At 43.0% G+C, this 18,908-nt stretch overlaps 1 protein-coding gene across 3 annotated transcripts; it reads right to left on the bottom strand.

Moving 5' to 3' along the window:
- Window positions 1-45: 45 nt before the first annotated feature.
- LOC129859611 (integrin beta-6-like) lies at window positions 46-17,127 on the bottom strand. Of its 3 annotated transcripts, none has more exons than XM_055929612.1 (16): window positions 16,828-17,127; window positions 12,947-13,022; window positions 12,355-12,434; window positions 11,441-11,639; window positions 10,897-11,143; window positions 10,222-10,387; window positions 9,834-9,995; window positions 9,454-9,549; window positions 9,054-9,143; window positions 7,574-7,708; window positions 7,001-7,418; window positions 6,599-6,821; window positions 4,215-4,312; window positions 3,066-3,182; window positions 1,216-1,382; window positions 46-1,115 (listed from the first exon to the last, which is right to left on the bottom strand). In XM_055929612.1, exons 2-16 carry the CDS (start codon window positions 13,002-13,004, stop codon window positions 1,011-1,013), a joined length of 2,361 nt encoding a protein of 786 aa, XP_055785587.1. In that variant the 5' UTR covers window positions 13,005-13,022; window positions 16,828-17,127; the 3' UTR covers window positions 46-1,010. The 3 variants fall into 3 exon arrangements, with proteins under 3 accessions (XP_055785587.1, XP_055785586.1, XP_055785588.1); XM_055929611.1 differs by lacking the exon at window positions 16,828-17,127 and adding an exon at window positions 13,165-13,275; XM_055929613.1 differs by lacking the exons at window positions 46-1,115; window positions 1,216-1,382; window positions 16,828-17,127 and adding an exon at window positions 13,165-13,279 and having other exon boundaries at window positions 3,072-3,182; window positions 6,599-6,781.
- Window positions 17,128-18,908: the final 1,781 nt, after the last annotated feature.

The raw sequence follows: 18,908 nt of genomic DNA, 5'->3' as shown, positions 1-18,908 counted from the left end.
ATAATTTACACTCAACGATAACAAATCAAAACATGACGAACCTGATGATGTGGCAACAGCTCAAAAGTTCAACTTTATTTTTTGCGCCATACATTAAAGTTAATCAATTATTCTTCTCAAAATTATTCCAATCAAGATTACATCATTCAAGGCTCAGCCTCGACTCAAAAACCAAAACAAAACATTCATAACACAAAAAACATGAAACATCATTGCAGTAGTATCAAACCTACTCAGCTTATTCTGTTTTAGGCTACCTATGTCCCAACCCAAAGTCTATGAATAAAAGTAAAGATGTAGGTTCTTAATTTGAGCCAGTTTGCTACATCAAGAAAATAACCCTGCAGCAACCAGAAATGTAAATTATTATGTGGATTACAATTAATGGACAAATCTAACATTTCAAAGCGGGAAATTACAAACTTCAGAAACCTTTTTAAACCTCAAATACACTACAAGTTTTACATTTCCTGCAACAGGGTGATCAAATTAAAATCCTACATCTGTAACAACCTAAATGGGAAAATCCAGTGTTCAGTTCAGCAGAGCGTTTGTACCAGAGACAACTTTAAGAGCAGCAAAATCAAAGTTATTTCATGTAGAGATGATTCATAGCTTGACATTCCATTGTCTGTCTGCTGATATGAGATAGCATCCCTGAAGAAGATCCAGACCTTTTGGAGTGATACAATGTTGCACATTGTGGTGATTGCAATTTGTCCTTACACCACAGACATACACACACACTTGCACACACACGCGCACATTCCCGCACACATACACACACACGCACGCACGCACGCACACACGCACGCACACACACACACACACACACACACACACACACACACACACACACACACACACACACACACACACACACACACACACACAACACACATAACACACATAGATACTATACAACATAAACATCTCCACAACTGCCCTAACGGACTTCCAGTGCACTCAACTGCTGGTAAATATTTGACATATAAAAGCTGATGTCATCATCAGTAGCCATCCATTGAATGAATATCAACTTTCGGTCCCCCTGCGCTTCTATAAGTTACATTTTTAAACGTTGATGTCGAGCTTCTAAACAGAGGGTTTGTACCCTGTGGAGAAAGAAAAAAAACAGTTTAACAGTAAATTATACAAGAATGTCAAAGTAACTGACATGAGACAGAGCAAATGAGGATAAGGACACCATCTTACCGACTGCCATTTAGCCTTTGCCCTCTCGGCCTCAAACTTGGCGACCTCATTGCGGTCGTGGACTGAGATCAGCAGCTTCCACACCCCCAGCAGGATGAGGCCGATGGTGAGGATGGACAGAGAGACCCCCAGTACTATCATAACTATGTTGGGGGGCTCAGGACAGTCTGGAGGGATGGAGAGAGAGAGAGAGAGAGAGAGAGAGAGAGAGAGAGAGAGAGAGAGAGAGAGCGAGAGAGAGAGAGAGCGAGAGAGAGAGAGAGAGAGAGACAGACACACAGTTACGTCCGTAGTCATCACAGAGACACTTGTTCGAGGTGTAACTGTAATAGCAAGTTTTGTTAGCACACTTACATGCTGACCAGACCGGACACGTCGCGTGCGCCAGCGTCGCAAAATAGATTTAGAAATCCATGTTATTCAATTATTGCACTCACACTGCTTGCGCTCCAACGAGCGTCTGCGACACCAAGGGCTAAAATAGATGTCGTTCCTATTTCTGACGCAGATCGCGCTCCAAGTCCTGCCTCTCCCATCTCCTCATTGGTTTATAGAAGCAGGTACCCACGTGCCATCTCCTCATTGGTTATACCCACGTGGGTGATTGAAAGACGAACTGTTTTGCCGGTAGTCGTGGTAATACAATGAAAGTTTAGATGCGATCACCATATAATTTAAACGATGAAAAAGCCTGGAAGGAGGAGAGATGACTAGAAACGATTCGGTTGGCCGTTTTATATGTGGATTAATTGTGGGAGTAGAGATCCTTGTGCATTTCAGGTAAAATAACAACTCAATGTTTATATCCCAGGACAAATTAGCTAGCAACAGCAAGCTAGCTAAATAGGACAAATTAACGTTAGCTAGCAAGTGCAAGCTAACTAGCTAAATTACCATACATGTTTAATGGTTTTTGACCTGTCCCCAAATTAATGTCATTGGTTCAGAGTTTGTTTTGATATTTTAACCTGCGTGTCGTGATCGCGTTTGGTGTGGGGGGGGGGAAATACATTTACGCGCAGCCGATTTGGGCAAGGTGTTAGCCCTTGGTAACGCAAACGATTGTTGGCGTGCGCGAGCAGTGTGGGTGCAATAATTGAATAACATGGATTTCTAAATTTATTTTGTGACGCTCGCGCACGCGACGTGTCCGGTCTGGTCAGCATGTTTGCGAGATAAATTCGTTGATCATTACAGTAACCGTTACCCTGGTTGTGATGGAAATTGAGAACTTTTATGCTAATGTTATGAATATATATTTTATATTGGTCACATGATGAGTCTGATCATTACAGTGATCAGACTCATCATTTGCTCCCGAGTGGTGCAGCGGTCTAAGGCACTGCATCTTGAGGCGTCACTACAGACACCCTGGTTCGATTCCAGGCTGTATCACAACCGGCTGTGATTGGGAGTCCCATAGGTCGGCGCACAATTGGCCCAGTGTCGTCCGGGTTTGGCCGGGGGTAGGCCGTCATTGTCAATAAGTATTTGTTCTCAACTGACTTGCCTAGTTAAATAAAGGTAATAAAAAATATGAAAAATAATGTGGAAACAGATCATTGCAAATTCCGTTTCCAATGTTTCTCACTGAGAAATTCACCTCTGCCTGTTCACGGACTTACTGTATGTCCGGCCCCATCAGATTCACTAAGACCCTTTACCAGTTGCACTCGTTACTTCCCGGCAAGGACTGTATAAAACGATTCACCATGAATGTCTACTTTCACTTAAACCTCTGGCCTCCTTCCTTCGCATACACGACCTTCATCCTCTCACTGTCCATACCCTTATGTGAAGTTCAAAAACCTCTCGGTGAATCCGTCCCCAAGGTGTGGCGTTGAACTTACCGTACGTCTTTAGATTATACACAGTGCTCCCTATGTCTCCAGCCACCACACTGAACGAGATGAAGCAGTTGTTCTCACTCTTTAGGGTACACAGCGTGGACCGGCTCTCGTCGTAATCTGAAAAGGAACGTGGACACATGCACAGCTATGAAGATGGGATGAATGAACACGCCACATATCAACTTCCCTCTGCATTGTAATAGGACTTAAGAGGATACCCTCCTCTCTATTCGGCTGCCAATATGATTTCCATATCAAAGGCCAAGATCTATGTTGTGTGAATGTGTGTCTGTGTGTGCGTGTCACACCATTGCATTTCACATCTGAGTCCTGAAGATCTGGTGCGATGATCAGATACACCTCTCAGCTTGCATTAGTGTGAGCGCGTTCAAAATAAGCTCCCCTTGAAAGGAACAAACCCGCAAGAGTCAGTTCCTTGTATTTTCAACCAGCACCACAATAGCCCCGTCTGTAGGATATGGTAAATAATATGTTCCCCTTTGTCTAGTGTCTGATGAACACTGGACTCAGACAGTGTTCTGATGGAGAGGGAGAGGGTTGAAGAGAGAGAGTGAAGACAGGGGCAAAGAGAGACACTTGATGCAGGACGGGCCAGCATACCTCCAGATCTCTGACCCAAGAGGGAACTTTACATGCTAGTGTGTTTAGTACCAACGCGGGGCAAACAGTGTGGGGTGATCATATTAAAAAGGTAAGAGAAAGGGCCAGACAAGGGAAAGTTCCCCTCAGAAACTTCTTCATCAAGGTTAGCAAGGAAACAGTGTACCATTGTTGGATCCAGACCTTTTGGAGTGATACAATGTTGTACATTGTGGTGATTACAATTTGTCTTTACACCACACACACACACACACACACACACACACACACACACACACACACACACACACACACACACACACACACACACACACACACACACACACACACACACACTTGCATCAAGCCTAGCAATCACACATTTGATTAAAACAAGTGGTCAATCTGGACAGGTCTGTGTAATGCTGTTTCTGCTGTCACTCTCTCTCTAGTTCTCATTTCACTCTTCACAAAATTCATTTGAATCGTATCAGTCATGATTCGGCTACTCGTGTCTATAAACGGTTCGGACAGAAAGGAGTAACTAACCTGTGGAATTGTTGACAAAGACGTGAGGCACGCTGCACCTCTGGACGCACTCCTCTGTGGCCTCGTCTTCTGCTTGTAGATGACACTCCACACAGGTCCTGAGGAACACACACACATACACAGCATCTGTCACGTGTTGAGTGCTGACCTTAAGAGGAGGGTTATTTGTGTTCCCTGATAAAGAGTGAGCAGAAGAAGCCTTAGCCAGATTTCAGTTTGTTCCCAAGGTTGCTCTCTCTCTCTCTCTCTCTCCCTCTCTCTCTCTCTCTCTCTCTCTCTCTCTCCCTCACTCTCTCTCCCTCTCTCTCTCTCTCTCTCTCCCCTCTCTCTCTCTCTCTCTCTCCCTCTCTCTCTCCCTCTCTCTCTCTCTCTCTCTCTCTCTCTCTCTCTCTCTCTCTCTCTCTCTGTGTGTGTGTAGTCTAGCACATAATGGTGTTGTCAGATGGACTGTGTGTGACAGGTCCTTTACAATGGAGAAAGGAAATAGTCCAGCACTGTTGTTAGCTGTCTTTTGATGCCCTCAGGAACAATCAGACAAATTCAGACAAGATGAGGTGAACACTATGTCCCAGTAGTGAAAATAGGCAACAAACCTGGCTTGGATAAAAACAACAACCATTAATCAACGTAAAGACCGGCAAGAATCAATTAGTCAAATAAAAAGCAAAGGGCTTCTCAGTATTGTAGGTAAACATGATTGGTTATTATTGGACCTCAAAACAGTTTCTGCTGAACATGACCCAAGTTTCACACGATGTGGGCTAGTGTGGTCTAGACATTTGCTATAAGTGTTGGCATCTCATCACTTTCAGTACCGTATTTGTTTGCTGTACTGTCTACAGTCGCTGTTGCCATTCCTGAAACAGAAATCCTACAGTGCCTTCAGAAAGTATTCACACCCCATGAGGTTTTTCCACATTCAGAATTTTGTGTCACTGGCCTACACACAATATCCCATCATTTCAAACTGGAATTATGTTTTTACAAAATGGTACTAATTAATTCAGGATGAAAAGCTGAAATGTCGTGAATCAATAAGGATTCAACCCCTTTGCTATGGCAAGCCTAAATAAGTTCAGGAGTAAAAATGTGCTTAACAAGTCACATAATACGTTGCATGAACTCACTCTGTGTGCAATAATAGTGTTTAACAGGATTTTTGAATGACTATCTCATCTCTGTAACCCACACGTACAATTATCTGAATGGTCCCTCAGTCAAGCAGTGAATTTCAAACACAGATTCAACCACAAAGACCAGGGAGGTTTTCCAATGCCTTATTAATTACCCTTTGGATGGTGTAGCAATACACCCAGTCATTACAAAGATACAGGCGTCCTTCCTAACTCAGTTGCTAGAGAGGAAGGAAACCGCTCAGGGATTTCACCATGAGGCCAATATTGACTTTTAAACAGTTAGAGAGTTTAATGGCTGTTATAGGAGAAAACTGAGGATGGATCAACAACATTATAGTTACTTCATAACACTAACCTAAATGACAGTGAAAAGAAGGAAACCTGTATAAAATACAAATATTCCAAAACATGCATCATGTTTGCAATAAGGCACTAAAGTAAAACTGTTAAAAATGTGGTAAAGAAATTAACTTTATGCCCTGAATACAAAATGTTATGTTTTGGGCAAATCCAACACAACACATCACTAAGTACCGGTCTTGATATTTTTAAGCATGGTGGTGGCTGCATCGACAAGGACTAGGGAGTTTTTTGAGGGATAAAACTTAACGGAATAGAGCTAAGCACAGGAAAAATCCTAGAGGAAAACCTGGTTCAGTCTGCTTTCCAACAGACACTGGGAGACAAATGCACCTTTCAGCTGGACAATAACTTAAAACACAAGGCCAAATATACACTGGAGTTGTTTACCAAGACGACATTGCATGCTCCTGATTGGCCTAGTTCGTTTTTACTTATATTGGCTTGAAAATCTATGTCAAGACTTGAAAATGGCTGTCTAGCAATGATCAACAACCAACTTGACAGAGCTTGAAGAATTTTTAAAGGAATAATGTGTAATCCAGGTGTGCAAAGCTCTTAGTGATTTACCCAGAAAGACTCACAGCTGTAATCACTGCCAAAGGTGATTCTAACATGTATTGACTCAGGGGTGTGAATACTTATGTAAATTAGATATTTCTGGATTTAATTTTCAACACATTTGCAGAAATGTCTAAAAACATGTTGTCACTTTGTCATTATAGGGTAATGTGTGTAGATGGGTGCGAATTTGTATTTATTTAATCCATTTTGAATTCAGGCTGTAACACAACAAAATGTGGAATAAGTCAAGGGGCTTGAATAGTTTCTGAAGGCACTGTATATTATTACACATTGGGAAACTGGACAGGTGTGTGTTCTTCTTACCTAGCAGAGCTACAGGAGTCTCCACAGGTAGGGCACCTTTCACAGGTGTCTCCAGAGGCTCCGGGCATGGAACACACACACTTCCCGCACACACACTTCCCCCGTCCGCTGCACAGCACTCCGTCCTCCGACACACACGTGTCCCTGCTGCTGCTGCAGTTACAGTACTCCCCCATCCAGCCGCTATGACACACACACTCGCCACAGTCACAGTCCCCGTGACCTACACACACACACACACACATTAGCACGCAAGAAAGTAACTACAGTATATCCTGCTGGTCATATGTTATATTACTGAGTCATTGTGATGTCAGTACATTATCTGTTTTCATCAAAAGAGGAAGAGGTGAAACCACAACGCTCGTCATGAGAGTCCGTGTTTCGACCGTACGTACACACCTCCACAGAGTAAACCTCGGAACCTCACACACGAGAAGTCGTCACACTCGCAGTAGGCCCCGTAGACGCGTCCGAAACTAGACGGGTGACACACACACTGGCCGCAGTAACACTCCCCTTGCCCGCTACAGGACTCCGCAGCGCCACTGGCCTTGCAGTTACTGCTCTGGGCGCTCTCCTCCGTACACTCACACTTGGAACCCATGTACCCTGGATCACACAGGCAGGAGCCACACTCTAGAGATCCCCGGCCCAGGCTGCAGTGGCTGCTGTTGGGCTCGGGGGTCTGGTGACAGGCACAGGAGCACAGGGACTCCAGGTCTATCTCCAGGGGGTCCTGAAAGCCCACCGGTTTGATGAGGAAACGCTGGGGACCGTCGAGACACTCAGAGAGTTCTACAGTCACGTTGAAGGAGACCTGGGAATCACAGAGATTGAAGGGTGGATGTTATAGCATACATGCATTGAGGTGGCTGGTATAGTCAGTCGGAAACTTGTTTACGACAATATGAAAATTGAGGAATATTGTTCTTTAATATCACTGACCAACTGACGAGCAAAATGGGAACAAACCGTGTCTCCAGCTTTGACGTTGGAGCATCGTTTCTGTCCAGGTAGTACCGTGCCATCCTGACAGATCGCTGTGAAGGAGATCTGTAGATCCTCCGTGTCTCCTAGTACCTCCAGCTCTATCTCAGACCGCAGCTCCTGGAAACACAAAGGTAACCTATAACGGGGCCATGGTCAGGTCCTAGACCTCGTGAGGGAAGAGTTCAGGTAAGTGTTTTTTTTGTAGTTTATTCAATGCTGTATTTTACTCAATGGATTATGCTGTTTCTTTAGTGTGGTGTGTGTGTGTGTGTGTGTGTGTGTGTGTGTGTGTGTGTGTGTGTGTGTGTGTGTGTGTGTGTGTGTGTGTGTGTGTGTGTGTGTGTGTGTGTGTGTGTGTGTGTGTGTGTGTGTGTGTGTGAAAGAGAGAAAGGGAACCATTATAAGCTTCTGCAACCACTGACTTACTACACACTTTTTAAGTCTACAGTATGCTCCAACACTGCTAAGGTTTACTCAGCTGGGCCTATTCATTCCTAGTCTTCCACTATATTGGTAAGTCCCTTTCTCTGAGTGGTTTGAGTCATGATCCCTGTAACTTCCCAGGTATTCCGTCAAGCTCCCAGGTATCCCAGGTGTTAGTAGCCAATCACCACAGGGTATAGTGAGGTAGATATGACTCTAATATAACTCTTTCTCTAAGTGAGCACAGTGTTGACAGAGTACTTGACATTTTTATCCTTTCAGTTCCTTCAGGCCTTTGGGGAAGATGTGGTCTGTGTGATGCTTGAGAGAAACAGCTTGAGCTGAGACACAGTGTACTCACGCGCAGTGTACTAGGAGGAGCACAAAATCAATATCTAGCTATCACAAAAATAAGCTACATCGGTAATGTGGCTAACCTCTCAATAGCTTTCACATAAAGTATGTGCTGTACATTTCTTATTATGCTAGATGCTAGATGCTAAGTGCTTTGCCATTAGCTCGGTGTTGAATAAAGCTCTCAGTGAAGCCCCTTGGCATAGCTAGAGGGGCCAGGCGTGACTTGGCTATGGTAGGCTGTTCAGGAAGTATCTGATGAAGTGATTAGAAGCACACGCACATACACACACACGCACATACACACACACCCTCGTGCATACACTCGCACACACACACGCTGTCTGTGGGCCTGAAGCCAATAGGGATTAGACTGTAGGGAGGAACACAGAGCCACGATAGAGGATCAAACAGCAGGGGCGAGTACAGACCTGCTGACAGCATACCGAGGTGCAGAGAGAAGAGGAAGAGAGGGGGGAAGGAACGGAAAGACAGGGATGAGAGAGAGGAGGGAGAGGGGTGGTGGGGAGAGGAGGGAGAGAGAGAGAAGAGATAAACAGAAAGGAAAAATCTAACCCGAGGGAGCTATTCAGAGGTCACTGTGTCCATGTACTCCGCAAGTCTCAATAGTCCTGCTAACTAACAAACACACTGTACACCCACAGTGACAGAATCGTATTCTCACTTTATACGCCGTCACAATCAGTTCCAGGATGTTCCTTGAATCTGATTCCAGAACCCCCACCGTGGCACCAGGTATGAAATTTGCATAGTTCTGTGATAAAACACACAACAGACACACTGTTACTGTTCATGTAGGTTGGTCGACCAGTCACAGCAACTATCATAAGGAAATAAGTTCAACTGAAAACAGGAAGAAGAGAGCGCTTGTTCCAACACGTCCACTGAGAGCCCTTAGCGAATCAAACATGATAACCTCAACGATACACAGAGATATATGTTCCTTCTCCATTCCATAACCCGGCTTACCGCATACCTCGTTTCAACCCGGTGTTTTCTAACAGGTAAACGTCACATTGCCGTTTTTTGAAAAGGACAATGGAGGGAGAAGGAGAAGTTCTCACCTCGTAGTTGTGTTTCTGATTTTCCGTCACAGCGAATATAAGCAGGATATTGTTCTCCACCAGTTTATCCATCAGCTGTCCCAGAGTTGGGTATTCCTGGATGGACAAAGTCAGTATTTTAAAACCTAAGACTATCGCATTTTCTCCCAATGAATGAAAGAATTACATGTATTTCTAAAGCCCTTTTCACGTCAACAGTAATAAAAAGGGATTTACAGTCACCCGGCCTAGACCCCAAAGAGCCAGTAATCTTTACAGTAAAGGGACACTCCTTCACCATGGATAGGAATGACAGCCATGTTATAGTATCATAAACAGTGAATCCTTGTACTACAACCCCAGTCATAGAAACAATGAATCTGATGTGACTGTCCCCTTACCAGATGGGCAGCCATAGAGTATTCATTGTTGCTGTCCAGATGGCACTCTCCGTCGTTAGGGACGACGATGCCTGACATCTTGCTGTCCATCCCAAAGTGAGAGTCGGCGTCGCTCACAAACACCAGCAGGCGCATGGAGTCGTTCCTCCAGCCTATCTTGTCCTAACAGGAAGAGACGAGAGATTATTATACCGCAATAATACTATAGTCCGTTGTCAAAGCACGCCCGAAGATCCCTTGAAAAATGAAGATATTCTATTCCCTTCCCTTATATTCTATTCTATTCTGCAGTATTATTTTCTATTCAGCTCTATTCTCTTCTGTTAAAATGGGTACCATCTTTGGGGACAAATCAAATCAAACCTGAACCACAGACTCTCTCACTTACCCCACAGACAGCAGCCTGCATAATGGCATCGAAACCACACTCCGGCAGGTCGATGTTGGCAGACACACGCTGGTTGGTGATGATACTGTTGAACTTCTCTGTGCTGCTGGTGAGGGGTAGGACATGCTTGTATCCAAACGTTGGCAGACAGCTCTCATCCACACTCCTGCATGGGAATTCCATAGAGAAACATAGTGTATTACATCCATGACCAGAGTTCCCACTCAAAGACAAATTCAAAATAACAGAACTTTCCATGACTTTCCATGTCTACAGATAAGACATTGGGGGGCCAAATATTTCCATCACCGTTTAACTAACGAATTATTACTAGATATTACTATTACTTTACAACAAGTAAGCTTGTTACAAGCATACTCAAAAACACTGTGTCGTTTACTAAGCTCTTTTAGTGAGAAAATCTGTCTCTTCCACAGAAAGATGGTCCTTTGTAGCTTAGTTGGTAGAGTATGGCCCATGTAACCCCAGGGTAGTGGGGTTTGATTCCCGGGACCACCCATACATATTCACGCATGACCGTAAGTCGCTCTGGATAAAAGTGTCCGCTAAGTGGCATATATTATATTATTATATAAAGAAAGTGCTCTTAATTCGTACTTCAACCATAGAGGATGTGGTTTTCATTTCAGTTCTCACAAGCACACTGTACCCTACCTACAAGGGTTATCCAGCTCTCCAGGAGTGATCTTAATGAACGGGAGGACTGGTTTCTCAACGAAGGACCCGAATCCAAGTCTGAATTTACTGGTGAGCTTTGCCATCTCCTTGGACAGGGTGGAGCCCAAGTCTTTAATCATCTCCAGGTCGTCAATCATGGAGGCTGAGAGGTCCATCAGGTAGTAGATGTCTACAGGGTAGTCTTCTGTCTGCTGCACACTGATCTGGAAGGTCACCTCACTGCCTGAAAGAAAAAATAAGAAATAGAATGTGTTTTCTGTCTCTCTCTCTCCGGGCTCTGTTCAGTTCAAGGTCTGACCATGCTAGTGAGAAATTATATTCATATTATTATCTTTATGTGAAAAATGGTGTGAAAATATAAATTAAACATCCTTCAATCATCAAAAAGAGTTTCTAAATCAACTTCAAATCACCGCCCGCATGTATCCACTGTGTGAGCAGTGTACCCAATAGCTGTATAAATAATGGACACAGCGACTGCCCCAGGTCTCCATCAGTAACTGTATAAATAAGGGTTTACCAGTTCTGAGTTTGAGGGCCATCTTCTGTGGTGATATCTGTGTGTTGTTGGTATTTCCTGTCTTCTTCCCGAGAGGCTGGTCCCGGAGGACCTCTGAGTTGGTCACTGGGAATTCTACCTGGTCCTGGGGACAGCCTCTCTCTTGGAGGAGGTACGGTGTGTCACATCGCTCACTGATTAAAAACGAGTCTGTGAAATTCTGAGAGGTTAAAAACACCACAAGGTTTTACTCCCACATTACAACCAATCTGACACAGAGACTCTTAACATATTTTATTGGTGTTTCGTAGGTCAATAGACAAATTCATACTATAGTACTGACTGAAAGGTAGAACTTCTGAAGATCATTTACAAATATTGCCATCATTAAATAATGTAACAATTTTTTTTGACTCTGCATTGCAGTTTGCTCCATCAACAACATGTCGCATCAGAAATCCATATCAAGTTAGGCTAGTTGCACATTAATGAATTCATGACACGTTTTCCTACTGGACTTGCATCAATGTTATCCCCTAGATCCGCGTTCCTCAATAGGCAGTGATTTTATTCGGCCCCCAAAGTTCTGTGCAAAATATAGATATTTATTTGTACACATATATACATTTCGTTCTTGGACATAAAAGACTGTACAATCAGCAGAAAATGGCGTCAACGTTATTTTTATTCGGGAACTCTGTTCCCTAGTATTCCCACGCATAAATAGAGGCCTATGTGATCGTCTCCCAACGTAATTCGAGTTTTAAATTCTTCTGTTTTTGTCAAATATTTCATCTGTTTGGAATTCTTGCGGTCAATTTGCAGTGCACAAATTATTTAGAACTATAATGCGGCCCCCCCGACCATCCGCTCAAGTAAAAATCGGCCCACGGCTGAATGTAATTGGGTTCCCCTGCCCTAGATGTATAGCTTACCTCTTGTGTGCACCATGCACAGTGGGGACCAAGCTGGAGACACTCGTCACAAGTCACTGCACTGCCAACCGAACATGTTCCTACATGGACACCACACGGGGAATATAGAATATAGAAGTGGTCAGCGTGGTTGGCCCTGTCTAGCACGGGTTACATCTTCTCATGGCACTGCTGCCTGGCGTGTTATACTATAGTATATCAATATTATACTATAGTATATCCGTATATCAATGATTGTTTAGTCCCTCTGTCTTTGTGATACGCCTGGTTAATTTGCGCATGAATAACCAGAGGAAATGCTCGGTTATGTTATCATGATAAATCACAATAATAATTGTGTGTGTGTGGGGGGGGGGGGGGGGGGGGGTTTATAAATAAATATTTGTATATATAAACCACTGGATCAAATAAACGAATTGAAATGTAATCAATACATTGCATTCATGTATGACGTGGAATATTAACCTCTATAAAATAATAATAAAGCTGTTATAATCTTGGGAAAAATCTGGATATACTGGAGTTACATGTAACCTTGAAAGGAGAAGATATTTAATTAATCAAAGCCATTCGATCTGGTCTCTAGTCTTACCCTCCACGTTGTTGATCCAATGCCGAAGAATCAGGACCAGAAGTACAGCAATCCCCATTGGTCCTCGCGGTTACTGCTATAGGGATATGAAAGAACAACAAAACATTCTCTGGTACTCTCATATGTACAGTAAAATGAACAAAACAAATAGGTATTTCCAGCCTTAGTAAGCTTCTCTTGGTATCACTGTCGACAAGAGAATGCGCCGTCTTTCTTACCTGTCAGGAAAGACGTTGAGTGCCTGCGTGGTTCAGACATTCTTACCTGCCCAGCCTTTTATGTTCACTTCCGTACAGGTGAGAACATAAACGGAACGGGACTAGAGAGAGTGAGTGAGAAGTGAGTGTGCGGGCGTGAGCTATGAGAGGCCAGACAACAGCTACATTGAACTGGGTTTTATTTCAATGGAAGATTATTTGATAATCGAAATATAACAGAAATTACTTAACTTGTATTTTTACATATATATATATGTTTTAAATCAATATAATTTGTTAGCCTGCAATCTTAAATTGTTATAACAAATATTGAAGTGAAGGTTATGGGATAAATTATCAAATCCATGTAACTATATACACACAAATGAATATCTTGGAAATAGTGTTTCAAACGTTCACCAATATTTAAAAAATGGGGAAATAGCATGTTTCATTCTGCCTTTCTAAAGAAGCCTGTTATGTGTCCTAGGACTGATCATTCTTCATTTTAAATCTGCCATGACAGGACCTCTGATTCACTGCAAAATATATAGGCTAATGTTAAATCTTTGAATATGAGTATTGATGCAGTTACGAAGGCCATATTATTTGTAAGGTGTGTAAATTGACTTATTCTTAGACATGGGTAATTCACTTGTATTAATGCCTTATGACCTATAATGGCAACCTGATACATACCTAGGCCAGTAGGCCTATTCCCTAGTGGTCACAAAGTAATATAATATTTGCCATTTAGCAGGCATTTTTATACAAAGCGACTTATAGTCATGCGTGCATACATTTTACATATGGGCGACTCCAGCGGGAATCGTACACACAACCTTTGGCATTGCGAGCGCCATGCTCTACCGACTGAGCATCACAGGACCAAATGAACTTGATCAAGTTAAATCCCAGCGGTTGTAAAACACCATACTATCGAACTTCCAGGATATATAACAGAACACTTACCCATAGTTCAGTGGGTCACGACTGCCTGTCTGTCGATGTGTTGCATTATATGGTTAATCACGTCTTCACTGCCCTGTCCTTGAAATGTATTACATCGTGGCACACAGTGTCTTGTTTGTAGCATTTCTGCACTATAAGACGTCTCCATCAACTATTGTTTATTGGCTTTAACATCATACTCTATTCTATGTTGTGTTGACCCATATAGCAATCTGACCTGATCCATTCTGGAGCTGTGCATAAAAGGGGGTGTAGGGCAATGTGATAACCATTGTTTATAGGGACTGTCACACCCTGGCCTTAGTTATCTTTGTTTTCATTATTATTTTAGGTAGGTCAGGGTGTGACATGGGGAAGTTTGTGTGTTTTTTGTATTGTCTAGGGTGTTGTATGGTTTAGGGGGTTAAATAGAGTAGATAGGTTAGTGTTCAGTGTAGGTATCTAGGAAAGTCTATGGTTGCCTGAATTGGTTCTCAATCAGAGACAGCTGGTTATTGTTGTCTCTGATTGGGAGCCCTATTTAAGGCAGCCATAGGCTTTAGCTTTTTTGTGGGTAGTTGTCTATGTTGAACGTTTGTTGCTTGTCTGTGCACTAACGTTTGTAGCTTCACGGTCGTTTTGTTGTTTTTGTTTTCAGTTTATGTATAGTGTTTGTTTTGTGTTTTCTCTCTCTTCGAAATAAAGAAGATGTATTTTTCACACGCTGCGCCTTGGTCCACTCTCTCTAATGAAGACGATCGTGACAGGGACAATCAACTGTCCAGACGTGCCACACCATAAGTCATTACCCCTGAATTACTCAGATGAGATACTCCAACTGAAAAAATATGTTAATATTTAACATGACAAACCTCTCAAATGTAAATATCTCAAGGGTTTATTTTTATGTAATGATTAACAGTAGGGACAAAACTACATCTCAGGTTCTTTTGAAAAGTAGTCTATTGCTCAATACAAAAATCCCCATAAGCTTGTGTGTGTGTGTGTGCGTGCGTGCGTGCGTGTGCGTGTGTGTATGTAACCTGTGAATGTGTGTGTGCGTAGCACATGGAGTGTGTGTCTTAACAGGCGGTGTGTAGGTGGTGAATAATTGACAGCTGCAGTGTGGATTTCTCAGCTTGTCCGTTCTAGACGGAATATCCTACTAAAGCAGCCTCACACCCCTCCGAATCGCAGTAAGCCCCTCATCTGTTACTCCAAACCACCTCCTCTCCTTCTCTGTTACTATCCCCCTCTCCCCTGCTCCCTTCTCCACTTCTCCTCTCATATTTACTCATCTCTCCAAATGATTCTTCCATTATAATCTCTCCTGTAGTCTACTCGTCTTTTCTCCAGTCTTCCGCCACTGTCATCCTTACTCCTGTCCTCCTCCTCAGAGGCACCCTCTTGTCATTTCCACTGTCATGGATGGAGTGACAGTGTAATGACAGCACTTGTCCTCTGCCACTTTGCAGCTCCCTCCATTCTCTATCTGACTAGAGGACAAACATTTGTACTGTTTTGCCACCGCTGTTCAGAGAAAGTACACAGGCCACCCATAAAAATCTTTAAAACATACACAAGTGTGCCTTTTAAAATATGATTTGTTGCAATCTGACAACTAAGACATCCATTCATTCATTAAGTTGTCTAACCTAATTGTACTACCTAATCCACTCAGGTCATTCATTAAATTGTCCTACTTAATTGTCCTACCTTACCCTCTCAGATGTCCATTCTTCAATTAAATTGTCCTACCTAACCAGCCCAGATAATCATTCTTCCATAAAATTATCCCACCTAACCAGCCTAGATAATCATTCTTCCATTAAATTATCCTACCTAACCAGCCTAGATAATCATTCTTCCATTAAATTATCCTACCTAACCAGCCCAGATAATCATTCTTCCATTAAATTATCCTACCTAACCAGCCCAGATAATCATTCTTCCATTAAATTATCCTCCCTAACCAGCCCAGATAATCATTCTTCCATTAAATTATCCTACCTAACCACCCCAGATAATCATTCTTCCATTAAATTATCCTACCTAACCAGCCTAGATAATCATTCTTCCATTAAATTATCCTACCTAACCAGCCTAGACAATCATTCTTCCATTAAATGATCCTACCTAACCAGCAAAGATAATCATTCTTCCATTAAATTATCCTACCTAACCAGCCTAGATATTAATTATTTCATTAAATTGTCCAACCAAACCAGCCCAGATAATCATTATTTCATTCAAAGTGTCCTACCTAACCAGCCCTGTGTCCCAAAAAAGTGTACACCAGCATGTCAATAAACCCTTAGCCAATCTTTGGGTCAGATGGTCATATCTGACCATACAGTGAGAAAGAGAAAAAGCTTATTTTCATATTCAATGTTGCTTTTCCAAGGTTTCATTCCCACCACCCGTCCCATTGTGAGGGAGGAAGACTCTCCCACACAAAACCTGCCAGCATTCCTAACTAGACTCCAACCTCTACTCCCGTTGTTGAGACATGAACATGATATTGGCTTTGTCAAGTTTAGGGATTCCCAAGAAACTGAATCCTAGTCATTACTCCTAGTCATTCCTTACAATGAGATGCCTGCTCCGGATTGAACTCAGTGCTGTGTGATATGATATCACAAATATATCAGTGTGTGTTTGTGTGTGTGTGTGCCGGGCAGGCCGTGTTAATACACAATACAGTCGGTCGGCACTGCAATGAGACCAACTCACCTACAGGGGCCTCCTCTAGTACCATGCTGTCCTGCCAAAGGGGCGTTGCGTCCTTGTCACCGCCTGAAAAATGAGGGGAGAGGAATCAGGGAGACACCGCCACTGCCGCCGGCCCTCAAAACGTCCAGTTCCAACTGCAGCCAGTGGCAGGAGTAACTATAAACCTACAGTAACAGACAGCTTTACGAAGCATGACGCTGCCTGTCCCTCTCATCCTCCCCACTGCCCATGCTCCCAGGCTGATGGGGGTGGAGGGGTGCTGATGAGTGATGGCAGCAACTGCTGGTGGGTCTGAGACATACAAATAACAGCCGCCTTCATTAGAGAGGGATGGTAGCAGAGTAGCGGAGATCCAGATTGACTGACAGGCCAAATGTGCCAGTGTTGCCCTCTCTTGGTTGAGGCAGTAGGTTACAGCTCCCTGTGGGGAACTTGTGTCAAGATGTAAAGCACAAATATTTAGGGCATGTGTGCGTGTTTGTTGTTTATGTCGCTGTCTTGTGTTTGGAAGTGAACATCAAGCCCAGTGAATTAATTGAATCAAGTGCAGTGGAAGGTCAGAGATGAAAGGAGAGGCGTATATCGTAGGAATGAGAGTCAAACAGCACATTCAGGCAAGGCATCGTTCCCAGAAGTCAATGTGGTAACGATTCTGGTTCAAAATGGCTACCAGGCTAATCAGGCTGACTCTTTGCTATGTGGTACAGTTACCCTCTACTACTGTAGAATAAAACACATTAGTCACTTTTTACATTGCCATTGTAAAATGTATTCATTGGCCATACTGTAACCCCATAAAGATATGTGCCAGAAATATTTATTTAAAGGCCAATCAGCCCATTTCCTATGAAATACCATTGAACAGAAATGAGTGAATGAATCAAGACACTAGATACCACAGACCCTCTCAATGTCTGCACCCCCGATGTCTGCACAGGCACCCCCAATCTGACCTTGGCCCTACTTTAGGGAATAGCGCCATGTGTCCCTTCAGCTGTGGAGAATTAGACATCAGAAAGAGCGAGAGAAAGGAGAGCGAGAGAGAGAGAGAGAGAGCGAGAAGGGGGGTGGGGGGTGAGACAGAGAGAGTGCTAATCCTCCATCATTTGCTCCTTATGTTCATAGGGCCGATTTTCTTGCGTGGCGTGGGGGGGCGTATGCCTGGCATTACAGTCTGGCTGGGTGGTGTCCGGGGCGTATGTGTGTGTGGTAATGGGGGATCTTGCACCCCAGTTCTTTTTCATCCCTTTACTGGTAAGATATATGGGACATGGTGCCTTTGTGTCTATGGCATCAGCTCAAGTAAGCTGCAGGCCTTAACAGAGAAGCCCCATAAAAGACACTGATATTACAAAGCATACATTACAACAAACCCCCTGGATGCTAGACACGGTGTGAAAAAGAGCACGGTTAGCGTCATGGATATATACTGTATACTCACGTTTATATACATCACCGGTTAGCAAGTACATTGATACATCAAGTTCTTATAAAGACAGTGCTAACGATGACTTAAAGCGGAATCTGAAAATATATATCTATTATTCTATTTATATGATTTTGGACATCTACTAGGTCTACTTACTGATCTGAATGCATAGCCCCCTCTGCTGTTGATTGAAGGTACTTAAGATAAATCAAATCACATTTTATTGGTCACATATTTAGCAGACATTATTGTGAATGTAGTGAAATGCAGTGCAGTAGTATCTAACAATTCACAACAGTACACACAAATCTCAAAGTAAAATAATGGAATTGAGAAATGTATAAATATTAGGACAAGCAATGTCGGAGTGGCATTGACTAGAATACAGTATATAAACTCAGCAAAAAAAGAAACGTCCTCTCACTGTCAACTGCTTTTATTTTCAGCAAACTTAACATGTGTAAATATGTGTATGAACATAACAAGATTTAACAACTGAGACATGAACTGAACAAGTTCCACAGACATGTGACTAACAGAAATTGAATAATGTGTCCATGTCCAAATCAAAAATAACTGTCAGTTTCTGGTGTGGCCACCAGCTGCATTAAGTACGGCAGTGCATCTCCTCCTCATGGACTGCACCAAATTT

The sequence above is a fragment of the Salvelinus fontinalis genome, chromosome 7 (genome assembly GCF_029448725.1).
Source record: "Salvelinus fontinalis isolate EN_2023a chromosome 7, ASM2944872v1, whole genome shotgun sequence".
Classification (NCBI taxonomy): Eukaryota; Metazoa; Chordata; class Actinopteri; order Salmoniformes; family Salmonidae; genus Salvelinus; species Salvelinus fontinalis.
The sequence above is the reverse complement of the archived record's forward strand: the minus strand, read 5'-3'. Positions and strand labels throughout refer to the sequence as shown.